Below are 15,752 nucleotides of genomic sequence, written 5' to 3'. Positions count from 1 at the left end.
AGGCTGCAGATTGCACAATATATCGTTATCGAGGTATGAACATGCACAATATCAGTATAGCCTAACCCTAACCCGTTTTTAAAACGGTATCGCGATATGGATATATCGTCCACTTCTAAGGCCAGCAACGCCCCTCTGTTTTAGCCTGTGGCCGTTGGAAAATAAACCACCACTCCATTGCATTGTTGTTAGGCCTGGTCCAGTGCGTTAGCAAACTCACTAACACAATATTTTTGAATAATGTTTAGTTTTCAATGCTGCAACACTTAAAATATAGAATATGACATTTTTTAACGGTAATATCGTATATCGTATCGATATCGCAATATTTGGCATAATACTGAGATATAAAATGTTGTCAATATCGTGCAGTCCTACTATATACTATGTTAGTTCCAATGATCGAAGACGTGACACAATCCATGTATTGCTCAATGATCATTAAAATAAACATGCTCTGACGATGCATGCTGTTCATCTAGAACCATAGTTAAATTCATACATCTCTACTACTACTGCCCAGCAAGAGAATGTGAACTGAAGTGACATGGAACCGACAGTGAGCGATGCGACGCGGCCCATTACATAACATCACTTAACAACCGAAACCCTAAACACTGCTGCTGGAGTCCAATAGCAGTGGTTGTTGTTTAAATTCCCATCCTACCCAGGAGGACATTAATTGCATTCACTTGGTATCCTTAAGTTAAAATCTAGTTGAATATGAAATGAATGCAATATATTTGCATCGTGGTATGGTCCTGCCGACCGATGACCAAGCTGGGAAGGAATCCCACGGTCCTACGGAATAACCGCACGCAGTGGTCAGCTCACCTTGTCGGAGGCCAGGATCTTGAAGGAGGCCATGACCTGTTCTGCCGTGTCTGTCTCGGCCGTCTCGCGGGTCATGAAGTCGATGAACGCCTGGAAGGTCACCACGCCCGTGTTGTTGGAGTCCACCAGGGTCATGATACGAGCAAACTCCACCTCGCCCTTTAAAAAGGTAAAAAGGAACGCAAGACACCAATGTGTTAGTTCAGGTCGCAGTACAGTAGTGATGTGATCCATTGCATACATGGGCAACTGGTGGCCCCCACCATCACTTAATGCGGCCCGCAGGTTAATATCAGAATACTGATTGATTTCAGCTGTTACAATTCCAAACATGCAAACATGACCAACTTTATTTACTTTAATTAGTAGCTTAATGAGTAGTATTAAAATGCTATTGTCTTTTTTTATGTCCAATGTATTTGTATTTACTTCATAAAGTTAACATAACTATAACTGGAATTGAATTGAAAGGATTTCAATTCAAATTTAGCAAAAAATTGCTGATCTACAAGTTCAAAACACGTCACACTAGCTTGTAGATTGGCCATTTTTGCTACAACAGTAATATGCAATGTGGCCCTCTAGAGTGAGTGTGGAAATGTAGTGGCCCTCTCCGTCGTCAAAGTTGCCCATCCCTGATCTGATCAATAAAGTCTGTCTGACCACTTAAGCAATATATACTCATAATGACACAATGATGTTATGTAAATTACAGTAGTAATGATGTTAAGTCCTTTTCATTTTATGTCCAGGCATACAGTAAGTAAGCAATACAAATGGTGATGGTAGATTTTGGTTGTCTGAAACCACATACCAACGCATTCCAGCATACTGCATACTGTGCATAGTATGCCATTTTCAGACTATTGTTTTAGTATTTAGTATGCATCTCACATACTATTTAGTACCTAGCTACTAAGCTTTCGGACATGCCAAAAAGTAATTTGGCATACTAAATAGCACATTAGTATGCGATTTCGGTCTGGGCCCATCTTTCGGAAGGCCTCTGTCAGTTGTCACATTAATAAAAGAAGAATGCCTAAAGATTTAATAAATTAGGTAAATATTTAAATTATGAAAATTGACTGGAGTTGTGTTGAAAACTCAACCTCTACCCAGTGTGAAGAACATCAAAACAAAGTGCTCTCTGCATAAAATTTAAAGAATAAATCAATTTGCAAACCCAAGATGGCTTATTGATTTCAACCCCGAGTGGCAAATTTAGCAGAGTGAAGGATTTCACATCGCTCCATATGAATCATAAACCGAACAGCAGGGAGCACAACTGAAAAGTATTAAAGTGGCTGCAATCATGCCACTCACTCACAAGCTCTGTGTTTCATAAACAATTAGCACAATTTGTAAAATGGTGATGTTTTGGTAGCCACACAGCTAATCAGTTAAAGTAATGCAGATTGATGCTAAAGTCGGCCATATCAGCCCTGACAAAAACAAAACTGTTGCCAGATAAAGGGGATTAACTGTTTTTTTTTTTATGGAATATCTGAGATCATTAGGATGTTCTGGACGATTGAACCACTTCAAATACTCTTTAATCTTAAAATGACAAACAGTGACGTGTTGTAAGCTTGTAGATAGCCTTTTCCGGACATGCTGACTTCTATGGAATCCAAATGAGTGAAATCAGTTGTGGTGACTGAGAAGAACGTGAATCCATGTCTAACATTTGGCCCACTGGGTGTTAAAAAGTGTCCTCACCAGATCGTAGCCCATGGAGATGAGGCACGCGCGGAAGTCGTCTGGGTCCATCATGCCGTTTCTCTTCTGCAGAGGGAACGGGAACAGAGCCATGAGACAAATCACATGAGCAATCAACAAGTGTTATCATTAAACTTACCATATTATATTACACCACTACAATATATCTTATCTTAACATTCTTATACATTATATATTATCTGACAACATTGTTATACCATTATTATATTACCTTACACTATTACATTAATTATTATTGCCTTTTCTACTACTTGTATTTGCCTGTATCTCCTCCCTGTCTCTCCTTATTTCTATTTCTCTCCCCGACACGGTCGAGGCAGATGGCCGCCCACACTAGAGTCGGGTTCTGCTTGACGTTTCTTCCTAAGGGAGAGTTTTTTCATTACCACTAGTTGCAATATTGCTTGCTCTGGGTGAGATCTCTGTGTCTTGAGACTTGACACTTTAATAAAATTGAATTGAATTAAATAACTGCTCATTATAACTGCTCATTAACTGTTCATTATTAACGTTTTAATGATGCTCACTGCTTCGAGCTTTATTACCAGGGCCATGGAGGAGGGCCTGGGAAAAAAAAAAAACACCTGAATCAGTAGACTAAAAAAGGGAATAAAAGATAGACGATCTCCAAGCTCACGTGGAAGTGCAACTCCTTTTGAGCCTGTAGTACATACTGTATATAGTCTATTTTCAGTGTGTGACACCGCAAGCCACTAATAATATCAAGCCCTTATAGCAGTCAAATGCTAATTTGTGGTCCATAATTGTGGTCCATGGACCACTGGCTGAGAAACCAGTGGTCCACTAGACCCTGCCGTGGTTCTCAAAGTGGGGGAGTCCAGCCAGGGACCCCCTGGAGTCCTTGAGGTGGTCCTGAATGGACCCCTTGAAACTAAAAACCTTTTGGGAACCATGCGCTGGCCAAAGATCACCCCGGCATGGACCATCGGACGTGGGTCAGTCAGTCTCACCCTGTCGAAGTGGTTGAAGGAGGCTCTGAACTCGTTGAGCTGCTCCTGGCTGATGCCCTTGGCGTCTCTGGTCAGGATCTGGTTCTCCACCTCGTTGATGGTTCTGGCGATGGTGGTGAGCAGCTGCTCCCAGCCCACGCGGATGTGCTGGAGAGGAGGGAGAGGAGAGGAGAGGAGGGTTGGAGTGTGAGACACGCCAGGCACATAATATAGTCATAAAGCCAGGCGGTGTTATGCACACGCTTTTAGCGGTTTTGCGCTATGAGCTTGTAGATCTTGTGTAATCAGTATTCTTCATAAGCATGTGATAATATACAAGAAAACTGTGAATATTCAATGTTTTCAATTGTATTAAAAATGGGCTTGAACATACGACTGAACATACGTTTTTTCAGAAAACTGTCGAAGACATTTGTAGAATCTGGTCTCAGCAGGTCTCAATGTGTTTCTGTGTGCCCATTCTGGGCGGGAACCCCTTTTGGTGTTTCAAGCATTATGTTATACTTTAGCTATTGAAAAATAGCAGATCGACAAGCTCATAGCTATTTTTGAAAAATCATGAGAATGTGGCGCAAATCTTTGAATATTTATTCCTTCAGAGAGAACGTTTTTAACTCAAATCTGGGGGGAGGTCCCTGAAACAACATATTTTCAGATGGGGGTTGGCGGGCAATTACATAAAATTCCGGGGCTCCTTGACATGAAATAGTTTGAGAACAACTGAAATAGAAACATACATTTTTCTGAAAACTATCGTGATTTAGAAGACATTTGTACTAGAATCTGGTCTCAGGGCCTCAATGTGTTTAATGTTTGCAGCGCTGCGCGTAGCGTACCTCCATGGTGTAGTTGGTGTGCTTGTTGTCGAAGATGAGGGACTCCTGGCTGAGCTGGTGGTCACCCTCCAGCTTGTCGATGTTGCACTTGTAGTTGATGATGTTCTGCTCGTACTGTTTCAGGTTGTTCATCTGTTCCTCCAGGGAGCCGGCGATGTCCACGGACACGTGGCCGATCTCCTGGTGACGGGACACAGAGAGAGAGAGAGAGAGAGAGAGAGAGAGAGAGGAAAGCACAGCAGGAGGAGGCCGTGAGAAGATGGGAATGGAACATTGTTGTTTTCGTCGACTAAAATTAAGACGAAAAATGTTCGTCGACTACCTTTTTTCACTGACGAAAACTAAATGAAAACTAAGCTATGATAACTAAAACTATGACTAAATATACTGTCAATTTTGTCAACAAATAAAAACTAGACTAAAATGTCAGGAAGGGACTAGTGGACAAGAGATCCAGTATAAGTAATTTTACACTTGGTTGCATGCTGAAAATAGCAGATCTACAAGCTCACAACGAGTCGCACTGCGACACGTTGTGAGCGTGTAAAATCAGCGTGTAAAATCAGTGATACGACGGCATCAAGGCCCGAAAAAATACATTTTAGTCGACTAAAATCAACTGTAGATTTAGTCGACTATAATTGCATGACATTTAGTCAACTAAAACTAGACTAACACTAAAACATTCCAGGTGACTAAAATGAAAACTATTGAAAATCAAAATTTGCTGCCAAAAAACAACACTGGAATGGAATCTGAGCGATTAGCTGAGTGATCAGTGGTGGAAAAGGTGATTGTGATTTGGGATATTGTACTTCTGTGATACGGCATAAGTGTTCCATAAAAATCAAAACATTGGATCGAGAAAAAATCTGCAGATACTTTTTTTTTTTTTTGCTCCCAATTCCGATCAAATTGATCGGAATTGGGAGCAAAAAAAACGTGATCGGGACATCTCTAAGTAAAAGTATCAATAACGCAATGTAGAAATACTCCATTACAAGTAAGTCTGGAATTCAAAATGTACTTGGCATCAAAATGTATTTAAAGTATCCAAAAGTAAAAGTACTCATTATGCAGAAACAATGCAGAAATGTCCCATTGCAAGTTTTCTAATGTACTAGAAAACCTTTGAAAATAGCAGATCTACAAGCTCACAACACATCACATCGCGACACATTGTGAGCATTTTCAAATGGTCAATTACAATGGTCAACAGCGCAATGTACTGTCTGACTCTGTACCTCCATCTTGGTTTGAATCCAGGGTCCAATGATGTTGGCCTGGGCGGCGAACTGGCGCCTCAGTCTCTCGTTGGCCTGCTGCCGCGCCACCTCCTCCTGAAGCATTTGGTCTCTGAGGGGCACCAGATGTTTCACCTGCAGGGGGAGCCAGAGGGCCACGTTACAGTCCAGCTTAGAGTTTATATAGGACTACTGGACTAGACTCATTCTGACCTGAGATCAGATTCTAAAAATGTCTTCTACATCCCGACAGTTTTAGGACCCTTTAACTCATGAGTTAAATGATTGTTTGCATTACTTAAATTACAAGAAGTCTTCTTCTAGAATGTAGAAGAATTGTTATTTTCAACAACGACTGTTGTCTCTCCTAATGGTACCACCATCCATAGAGCATGGAATTGTGAATAAAATCTTATCCAACAACAACAAAAGATTCTTATAGTCTTTGGTCTGAGAGGCTAAATGTTATCAATGGTGGTCCGTGGCTCAAATGCCAAATAAATAATGGGCCTCGATATGAAATGGGTTGAAAACCACTGCTCTATAGGAATATGTCCTGCAGTACAGTAAGCGGATAGATTTATTTGAACTTAATTTGTATTTATCTTTAGTTCTTGGCTTGTAACGTTGTCACTGCTGGATTTACCTCTCGGGATTAATAAAGGTTGTATGTTATAATATAAGTTATATATAACATATGCAAGTGGCAGGCAGCTCTTTTTGTGGTGCAGTTTATGGCACTGTGTGTGTTGGTCTTTACCGAGGTACAGAGTGTAGAGTAGGAGAGTAGCGACATGCTTTGATCTCGCCGCAAAGCAGGTGCCTATGGGCTATAGTTCCAAACATTGCTCCTATGGCTGGAACTATCCCATTGAGATAGAATGAGCACTTCCGCATTCCATTGTTACAATGCGAGTCAACGCTAGTGTCGCCACTCTCTTACTAGATTACTCTGCCTAGGTAACAGAGAATTACTACAGCTGTATACAGTATAGCCCGTTAACTATTTTAGGATTACAGATTAGATCTGTATATGATGATTTCCTTACATAGTTATTGTAGTAGTAAGTACTAGTAGTAATCTCTGCAGAATGTATGTCTCAATTATAGAGGAAATAACAAGTACCTGACCTGTATACCTTGGAGATGCGTACAGTATGACCTTGTGTAAGATTATGTATTTGAATCTTTATGTTAATCGGTAAAGCCACTGAAGAGAGAAACTTCCGTGGGCCGACGGCACCGCTACAAGGACTTTGGTGTGCATAGAATCAGTAAAGCCACAACAGGACATCTACTGAAAAGGGCTCTAACAATCTTTTTCTCTTTTTGCCTTTTCGGCCTTTGTATCGATAGTGAACAGTAGACTGACAGGAAATGGGGAGAGAGAGATGGTGAGTATAAAAAGTATAAAGCTAACATCTCCTATATGGATGTATATTGTATAACTATCTCTGACTATCTCGTTTTAATAGTTTCACAAGATAGTATTACGCAAAGCGTTAATGTAACACAGCTCTGTTTAAACCTTTATTTAATTCCCATTTATATCCAATATTTATTTTACATTGTTTTATTTTGATTGTCTTGTTCCACTTCTGTTTTGGCAATGTAAATGTACGTTTTCTCATGCCAATAAAGCTCCTTTGAATTGAATTGAATTGGTGAGTGACACGCAGCAAAGGTCGTCGGGATCGGGAGTCGAACCCGCGACACGCTGTCAGGTGGAATTAAGCCTAGGTGCCTGGACCGCTAGTCCCCCCCCCCCCCCCCCCCCATAATGGCAAACCCAAAATAGAGACGCCCAGGTTTTTTAAGTGGTTCCATTTCCTTCCTCCCCGACTCCCTGAATGTTTGCACTGTACAGAATAAGTAGCTCATCGTATAAAGTGACACTGGCAGTGCCCTAAATATATACAGTATGCAGCTACTATTCCTGACCTGTCACTATGTATGTGATTATAATTAGAACTGACCAAATGCTGTGCATTGACTGTGGGACAGTCTGACATTTCCCCATACACACACATAAGCAACTGGTGGTTACACTGCTCCAGTAGGGCAGTCTGCTCCAGGGGGGAGTCTGTTGTCCCAAGACCAGAAACTTGTTGGAAATTTGTTGGAAACCGAAATCCCCAATGGGTTATGTTGTGTTGTGTTGCAAGTTGTGGGTAGGGATGGAGCTCGAAAACTTGATACCCGAAAAAACCCCGATAACAAGCTTATTGATTACCCGGTATCAATAAGCTTTGGGCTTATCAAGCCTCGACCATAGCGGCCAATGACGTCATGTTTAAACAATCAAGATAAGAGGCGATCAAGAAATATATCAAATCACCAATGCTGGCACAAACATATCGATACCTGCCAACAAGCGCTGCCCGGGTAAACAAAGTTACGCTTCTAAAGTGACGGTACACACATTAACCAGTGAACGGTTTCTTCAATATTATTTTCCAAAAAGTAAAAAGGTGAATTGCCTTCTTCTGTCTGTTAGAATAGTACAGCGTTTGAAGGCCCTAGTAACAATATACTGGTTCTGTTCAGAATGTATTGTCTCTCCTGTCTTTCCACAAAATAATGCTGGATAGTGGGCTGGATAAGGTTTGGACTCACAGCGTCCCACTTGTTGCTGATGTCCTGGGGGCTGAGGTTGGTGTATGGGTTGATTCCGTTCAGCTTGATACCGTAGGTCTGGGCGATCTTCATGATCTCGTTCTGGATGCCCATGGTGGCCATGCGCTCCTTGTCGGCCTCGGGCAGCGTGGCCTTGAACTGGTCGTGAGCTGTGATCAGACTCTGGATGTGGACGGAGAGAGAGAGCACGGGAAACACTCAGAGGGTTGGACACTGGATAACAATACAATCATTTTCGTCCGTATATTAAAGGATAAAATAAAATAATAAAAATGTCAAAAATCTGTACTGTAAAATCCTCAATGTTAATTCAACTCTGAGAGTATATGAAAAAATCACACCAGTGTGAACCAAGTGGTGCAACTCCCGTCTATTGGTTCTCTGTATCGTTCCAATTTGTATCATTCCAATTTCTTCTCTGTATCGTTCCAATTTCTTCTCTGTATCGTTTGCGTCCAGCAGGTGGCAGCCATGTCACATACTTCTCTCGTTCCAATTTCACGCATGCGCACACCACTCGTGCTCACACAGGTACACACACAAACAGGTACACAGGCACGGACATTGCATGCTGAATGTAGAAGTGGTTGCACCACTTAAAAATAGGTTCCGCACACTCAAAACTGCATAATAAAATACTTTTCTTTTCTTTTTGGGAACGGCAAGCTTTCGGTCCTTAGACCTTCCTTCAGGCCTGTTTTTCATATACTTCAGCACATCACCCAAAGTCTATACCTTTACGAGTCCAATTGGTTTCATTTTACGGTCTCAAGAGTTAAAGATCTGCATTACTTAATGTACAAGAAGTGCACTGCACCATTAGAGAATGTAGGAGAATTGTCATTTTGATCGTTTGCCTGTCCGTGAATCGTGGACAAAATCTTATCCAACGACACCAAAATGACCTACGTTTTGGCTCTGAGAGGCTAAATCTCATCAAATCGTGGTCCGTGGCTCAAGTGCCGAAGAAATAATGGACCTTGATATGAAAAGGGCTGAAAACCGCTGCCCTACAATGTCTAAACGTCTAGTCGTACCTGGATCTCATCATGGACATGTATAGAATGTCTAAACGACAACGTCTAGTCATACCTGGATCTCCTCGATACTGTGGACGATGAACATGTATATAATGTCTAAATGTCGTACCTGGATCTCCTCGATACTGTGGACGATGAACATGTATATAATGTCTAAATGTCGTACCTGGATCTCCTCGATACTGTGGACGATGAACATGTATATAATGTCTAAATGTCGTACCTGGATCTCCTCGATACTGTGGACGATGAACATGTATATAATGTCTAAATGTCGTACCTGGATCTCCTCGATACTGTGGACGATGAACATGTATATAATGTCTAAATGTCGTACCTGGATCTCCTCGATACTGTGGACGATGAACATGTATATAATGTCTAAATGTCGTACCTGGATCTCCTCGATACTGTGGACGATGAACATGTATATAATGTCTAAATGTCGTACCTGGATCTCCTCGATACTGTGGACGATGAACATGTATATAATGTCTAAATGTCGTACCTGGATCTCCTCGATACTGTGGACGATGAACATGTATATAATGTCTAAATGTCGTCCCTGGATCTCCTCGATACTGTGGACGATGAACATGTATATAATGTCTAAATGTCGTACCTGGATCTCCTCGATACTGTGGACGATGAACATGTATATAATGTCTAAATGTCGTACCTGGATCTCCTCGATACTGTGGACGATGAACATGTATATAATGTCTAAATGTCGTACCTGGATCTCCTCGATACTGTGGACGATGAACATGTATATAATGTCTAAATGTCGTACCTGGATCTCCTCGATACTGTGGACGATGAACATGTCCTGCAAGTCCTCCATGGCTCCGTCCATCCAGTTGTTGAACGGCGCCGCCCTCTTGGCGAACTCCAGGTACAGCTGGTCAATGGTCTCCCACAGTTTCTCAATGCGCTGCACGGGGGGGGGGGGGGGGGGGGGAAGCACACGCACACACAGACATGGTTACAGACGTGGCCATTTCAATAGTGTCAATTGACCTGGCTATAAAAAATATTATTGTTTTTCTGAAGGTCTGTCTCTGAAGTGAATAATGGTCTCTTAATACTGAATCATATCCTCTTCTTAATACTCACTCCACCACTACAACCGTCAGCGTTCATGTATCCATATGTGTGTGTGTGTGTGTGTGTGTGTGTGTGTGTTACCTCCAGGGAGTCCCTTCTCTTCTGGGTCAGGGTGCCCAGGTTGTCCCACTGGTCACAGATACCCTGGCAGCGGCCGTTGACTGAGGCAGCGTCATGGTAGTCCAGCTCACTGTAGAGGAAGGTACAGTTAGAGTGCAACACAGTCAATCTATATCTGTATATATATATATATCCCATTCTGACCTGAGATTCTAAAAATGTCTTTTTGACAATGACAGTTTTCTGAAAAAGCTATGTTTCTATGTCAGTCGTTCTTCGATTCCAATAGCAGATCTACAAGCTCATAGCGCGCCACCGAGTGGCGCGCTACGAGATTGTAGATCTGCTATTTTTAAATAGCTAAAGCATAACGTAATGCTAACACCAAAAGGGGTTCCCTCCTAAAATGGGACATACAGTATATATACAGCTCACTGTAGAGGGAGGTACAGTAAAGTTACAGGACAACACAACACAGTCAGGGCTCCTTCTTGTGCCACCCTTATCCCTAAACGTATTTGCCATTTTTACTATTTTGAAAAACATTTTAAAATAGTTCAACTAGCCGATCTATATTGAGACATTGTGAGCTTGTAGATCGGCTATTTGAACTATTTTTAAATAGTAAAAAAATTACAAATTAGTTTAGGGATAAGGGTTAAGGGGTGGGCTTAAAACTTTATATTATAAATGTAATAATAACGTAACTAGCAAACCCACTTTAAAAACTAATGATAAACTAAACTGAAATTGAAAATAATAATTTATCTATGAATGCACCACCAAGTCTCTGTGTGTACGTCTGTGATCCACGTAACTCGAGAACCATTCGCCCCGTCGACTTCAAATTCGACCTTACTTGAGCTCCTGGGCGATGGCGGCGATCTGCTCCACTCTGTCCTGGTGAGCAGCCAGATCGCTCTCGAAGGCTTCGTGTTTCCTCATCAGAGCTCTGATCTCCATCAGGGAGGCCGACTCAAAGTCCTTCATGGACAGCAGCTCCTCCTTGCCTGAGACACGACAACCACACAAAAAGGAAAAAACAATTATACTCACGTTTGCATAAAGTGAAGATTACTATTGTGTGCGATATAATATGTTGGAATTTCCTTTGGATTTAAAATCTTATAAATGAGGTAGAAGGGGTACAATTACCGATTTAAAAATGCAAATTTTATTATTGTTGTCCTATCCAAAAAATAATGCCATTTTCCATCAAAAAACACACAAAATAGACACCCAAGCCTTTTGATTATCAAAAAAATTTAAAGTATGACCCGCCCTAACGATATACACATTGAATGAATTCCAGTTTGTCTACAATTTGAAGATTACTGAGCAAGACAGCCTAGTTCATAGTTGAGCCACAAAATATATATGTTGCCTGTGCCTATAAAATAAAAAGTGCCCAAAGGACATACCGTTACATAATATGATTTAATCCATTAAAACCGGGACAGCCTCATTTTAGATTGTTGTGGTGGCTATTCGATTTTTGAAAAGTTTGCCAATGCGAGAACTACTGATTTAGATGGCAGATCTACAGTATTAATGTGATGTTTCATGGCTAAAGGGTGTCTGTCACACACACACACACACACACACACACACACACACACACACACACACACACACACACACACACACAAATCTGTGGTCAATCCCTCTGCAGCGGTCCGTACCTCCGGTCCAGCTCTCGTGCAGGGAACACTTCTGTTTGAACTTCTCGGCCAGATGGTCCAGTCTCTCCAGACGACGGATCTCAGTCAGCAGCCACTCCTCGTAGCCCTTCTCCACCTGCTCCAGACCCTTCCACGCGTTGGCAATGTCCTGCAGGGACCACATGAGCATTAATAGGCTGCAGCTTCAACACCAGAGTCTCTGTGAGAGTGTGAGGTCTTTATGACTAATTTTGACATTTTGAAGTTGATTATCTGAAGCTCTCAGAAGCTCCCCTTCCATGACCTTTCCTAAATATTAAAAAGTCTGGAGACAGTAGCCAATAACATCGCAGGGATTTTGTTTTATTTTTGAGTCAGCGTGGGTGATACCTGGCCTCACTTCAGTCAAGCAAGTGTTAATTGATGTCTAAATGTTGTTATGAGTATTGAGCTCTACACGGATTTGTGTGTGCACACACGTGTGTATGTTTGTGTGGTATTATTATTGTCAAATTAATTGGGGGTTTTGGGAACATTGTGGATAGACTTCAAAGTACATTCACCCAATAAATCATGCTCTCTGTGTGTGTGTGTCTGTGTGTGTGTGTGTGTGTGTGTGTGTGTGTGTGTGTGTGTGTGTGTGTGTGTGTGTGTGTGTGTGTTATTTTCAATATAATTAGGGTTTTAAAACTATTGGGAATAGACTTGAAAGCTGTTCTATGTGTGTGAATGCATTGGTGTCTATGTATTCCTGTTGTTTGTTGTTTTCACCCTGCACAGCACCTTGTAATGCTTGTTTTATGAAGCTGATATCAGTGTTGTTTTCGTCAGGACTGACGATAACGTAAATGACGACGTCAACGCCCCTTTTTCCAGGACTAAGACGGACTAAAACGAACGACCCTAAAATATTTCGGGACAAGACTGACGCTGACGAGCTAAATACCGTAGCTCTGTTTGATGACGATGACGAGACGTGTGTGTGTTATTGTTGACAAGACGAGGCTACACGAAAATGTTAGTGGATTTTGACGAACAAAGTTTTAAATGCATGAAAATGTTCCGCCAATAATGTCACTGCACTCGCCGCTATCCTCCTCTCCAGTCTCCTTTCCTAGTTGGTCACGCCCATCTGCATGCATGCACACACACACACACACACACACACACACACACACACACACCGTCCCATTTCGACTCTGTGTGCGTGTCCTACTCCTCTTCAGACCACCACCAGACTCGGGGAAGCCGGCACCGCTATGATCACTTTGCTTGTCCCCGTGGATTGGAAATAGGATTTAAAAGGCTATCCGATGATAGCGTGGATTACAGCACAGTTGTGTGCAATTATTCAATAAATAATTCACATATCACCGCACCTCGTCAAGCCTCCAGTGTCGGCTCAATGCGAAACATGTTGCACCGAGCCTAGCCTGGAAGCTAACGTCAATCAACAACAACTCTGGTCCATAGTGTAGTTAGGACTCATGAGTTCTATGGTACTTAATTTGATCCTTTTCCCTCACTCACACCCGCGGAAGCTGTGCAGGCAGCCCCTCGTTTTTAACATAAAAAAGATGTGAAAGCCTACTTTCCTCCTAACACTATGGATCAGAGCTAACGTTATTCCAACTCCCAGTAGCAGTTCAAGTACCCGACCAGATGACATGGTTTCTAACTAAACGGTTATGGCCAAATAAAATGTAAAATCTACTATGGCTGTTACTGTATGTCCACGGAAGAAACACAGAGGTGTTTTCTTATGGTCATGTCACATAATTATTTGCTGCACCAATTGAAGCCCCCCCCCCAAACCCTGTAGGATGCATTCCCCAAAACTCTCAGAGACATGCCCCCACCATCCAAAGCTTCAATATTACTTTCCCCAGCTATTTATTTTTATTTACTTAGTGTTTTTCCTTTAATAAAGTTGTTTTTTATTCATGTCCCCCTTGTAAAGCATTTTTGGGTACTCAGAAAAGCTGTATATAAATTATTAATTTTGAGATATTATTACTACAAAAACAATGTTTATTGCTTAAACTTATGTATTCACTATTCATTGATTCACTAGTATACCAAAATCCATTAAGAAAATGGCTCTCTCACAGTTCTTGGGTCAAATAATGATATGCGATTAAAATGTGATTAATCGAGATTAACTACAAAGCCTCTGATTCATTAGATTATTTATTTTTTATCGAGTCCCAGCTCTAATTAATACCTGTACGCTATAGACATTTTATTTAAAGATTTTTTTTATTTTTTGACAAACTGGACTAAAACCTTTTACTAAAATGACTAAAACTGACTAAAACCCTTAGGAGTTTCCGTCGACTAAAACTATCAAGGATAGAAATGACTAAGACTGACTAAGACTAATTAAGCATTTTTCCAAATGACTAAGACTGACTAAGACTAATTAAGCATTTTTCCAAAAGACTAAGACTGACTAAATCTAAAAAATGCCTGCCAAAAACAACACTGGCTGATATACAAATAAAGTTTCTACTGATTATTATCATTCATGTGTGCGCGTATGTACTGTATGTGCACAGGCGTTTCTTTGTGTCTGCATTCTCTCATTCACTCACTGCATCTAGAGCCAGAGTTTCTGATACATTTCTTCCTCTGTTGACGTTCATTCCAAGCACCGCAGCGCACAACCTTTGGTGTGCGTTACTTTTATGGCTGTGCGTTTGAGCATCCACTCACCGGTGGGGATGGAGCTCGAAACCCGATACCCGAAAATAGCGGATAACAAGCTTATTGAGTACGCGGCATCAATAAGCTTTGGGCTTATCAAGCCTGTTATCGAGCATAGCGGCCCGTGATGTCATGATTAAACAATCAAGACAAGAGCCGATCAAAAAATAAATCTAATCAATAGTAAAAAGGTTCTGTATTTGAAGGCCCTAGTAAAAGATACCGCTTCTGTTCAGAACTTATGGTCGGCCTGCCGGCCGTCTCCCCACAAAAATAATAGTCGATAGTGGGCTCGAGAAGAACACGGCTCGATAAGCCTGATCGATAAAGGTGCTCGCTATCAATAAGAAATGAAGGAGGTAAATTCCCGACTCACCGACACCATCTTGCCCTCGGAGGGCATGAAGGCGGGCCTGTTGCTGAGCCTCAGCTTGGTCTGCAGCGTGTTGAAGTTGATCTCCAGCTGACACTTCTCCTGGACGCGCGGCGGCTTGTGGACGCGGCGGTAGTCGCGGAAGTCCTCCAGCTTCTGCTGCATGGCGCGCATGGTCTGCTCCGCCACGCGGTTCTCCAGCCAGGGGATGGTGCGGCGGATCCACTCCAGCAGCTGGAAGGAAGGAATGGTGTCCATTTTCAGTGGTTTGGGACAACGAGAATGGAGGTCTATAAAGGCAAGCAAGGCCATATCTTTAGCTATTTACATAATGCATTGTATATGTGTTTGAGTTTGAGTCTAAACGACTGTGCAAGTTTGCATAATGATGTCTATTTTAGAAATTGTTTTAGTCTTAAAAATTATTGTTTTTATATATTCTTTATTTTGTGTCAATTATCTAATGTAATCCTGGGCTCTACACTCCCTCTGCCAACCTGAGGAGAGCAACGGACTGACCTCATGCTTCCTTCAATGCATGAG

The 15,752-nt window shown here is 41.7% G+C and overlaps 1 protein-coding gene across 1 annotated transcript in view; it reads right to left on the bottom strand.

The window, feature by feature from the left end:
• actn3b (actinin alpha 3b) overlaps positions 1-15,752 on the bottom strand; it is a 53,960-nt gene that overhangs the window by 2,499 nt on the left and 35,709 nt on the right. The window contains exons 10-20 of the mRNA XM_083789023.1: positions 15,213-15,443; positions 12,152-12,299; positions 11,329-11,479; positions 10,491-10,599; positions 10,096-10,236; positions 8,242-8,424; positions 5,626-5,760; positions 4,382-4,561; positions 3,546-3,692; positions 2,554-2,619; positions 835-993 (exon numbers count right to left, since the gene is read on the bottom strand). Of these exons, the coding sequence (XP_083645149.1) occupies positions 835-993; positions 2,554-2,619; positions 3,546-3,692; positions 4,382-4,561; positions 5,626-5,760; positions 8,242-8,424; positions 10,096-10,236; positions 10,491-10,599; positions 11,329-11,479; positions 12,152-12,299; positions 15,213-15,443 (1,650 nt within the window). The remainder of the gene's footprint in view (positions 1-834; positions 994-2,553; positions 2,620-3,545; positions 3,693-4,381; positions 4,562-5,625; positions 5,761-8,241; positions 8,425-10,095; positions 10,237-10,490; positions 10,600-11,328; positions 11,480-12,151; positions 12,300-15,212; positions 15,444-15,752) is intronic.

The sequence above is a fragment of the Protomyctophum parallelum genome (genome assembly GCF_964188405.1).
Source record: "Protomyctophum parallelum genome assembly, chromosome: 18".
NCBI lineage: Eukaryota > Metazoa > Chordata > Actinopteri > Myctophiformes > Myctophidae > Protomyctophum > Protomyctophum parallelum.
This window is presented reverse-complemented; position numbering and strand designations above follow the sequence as displayed.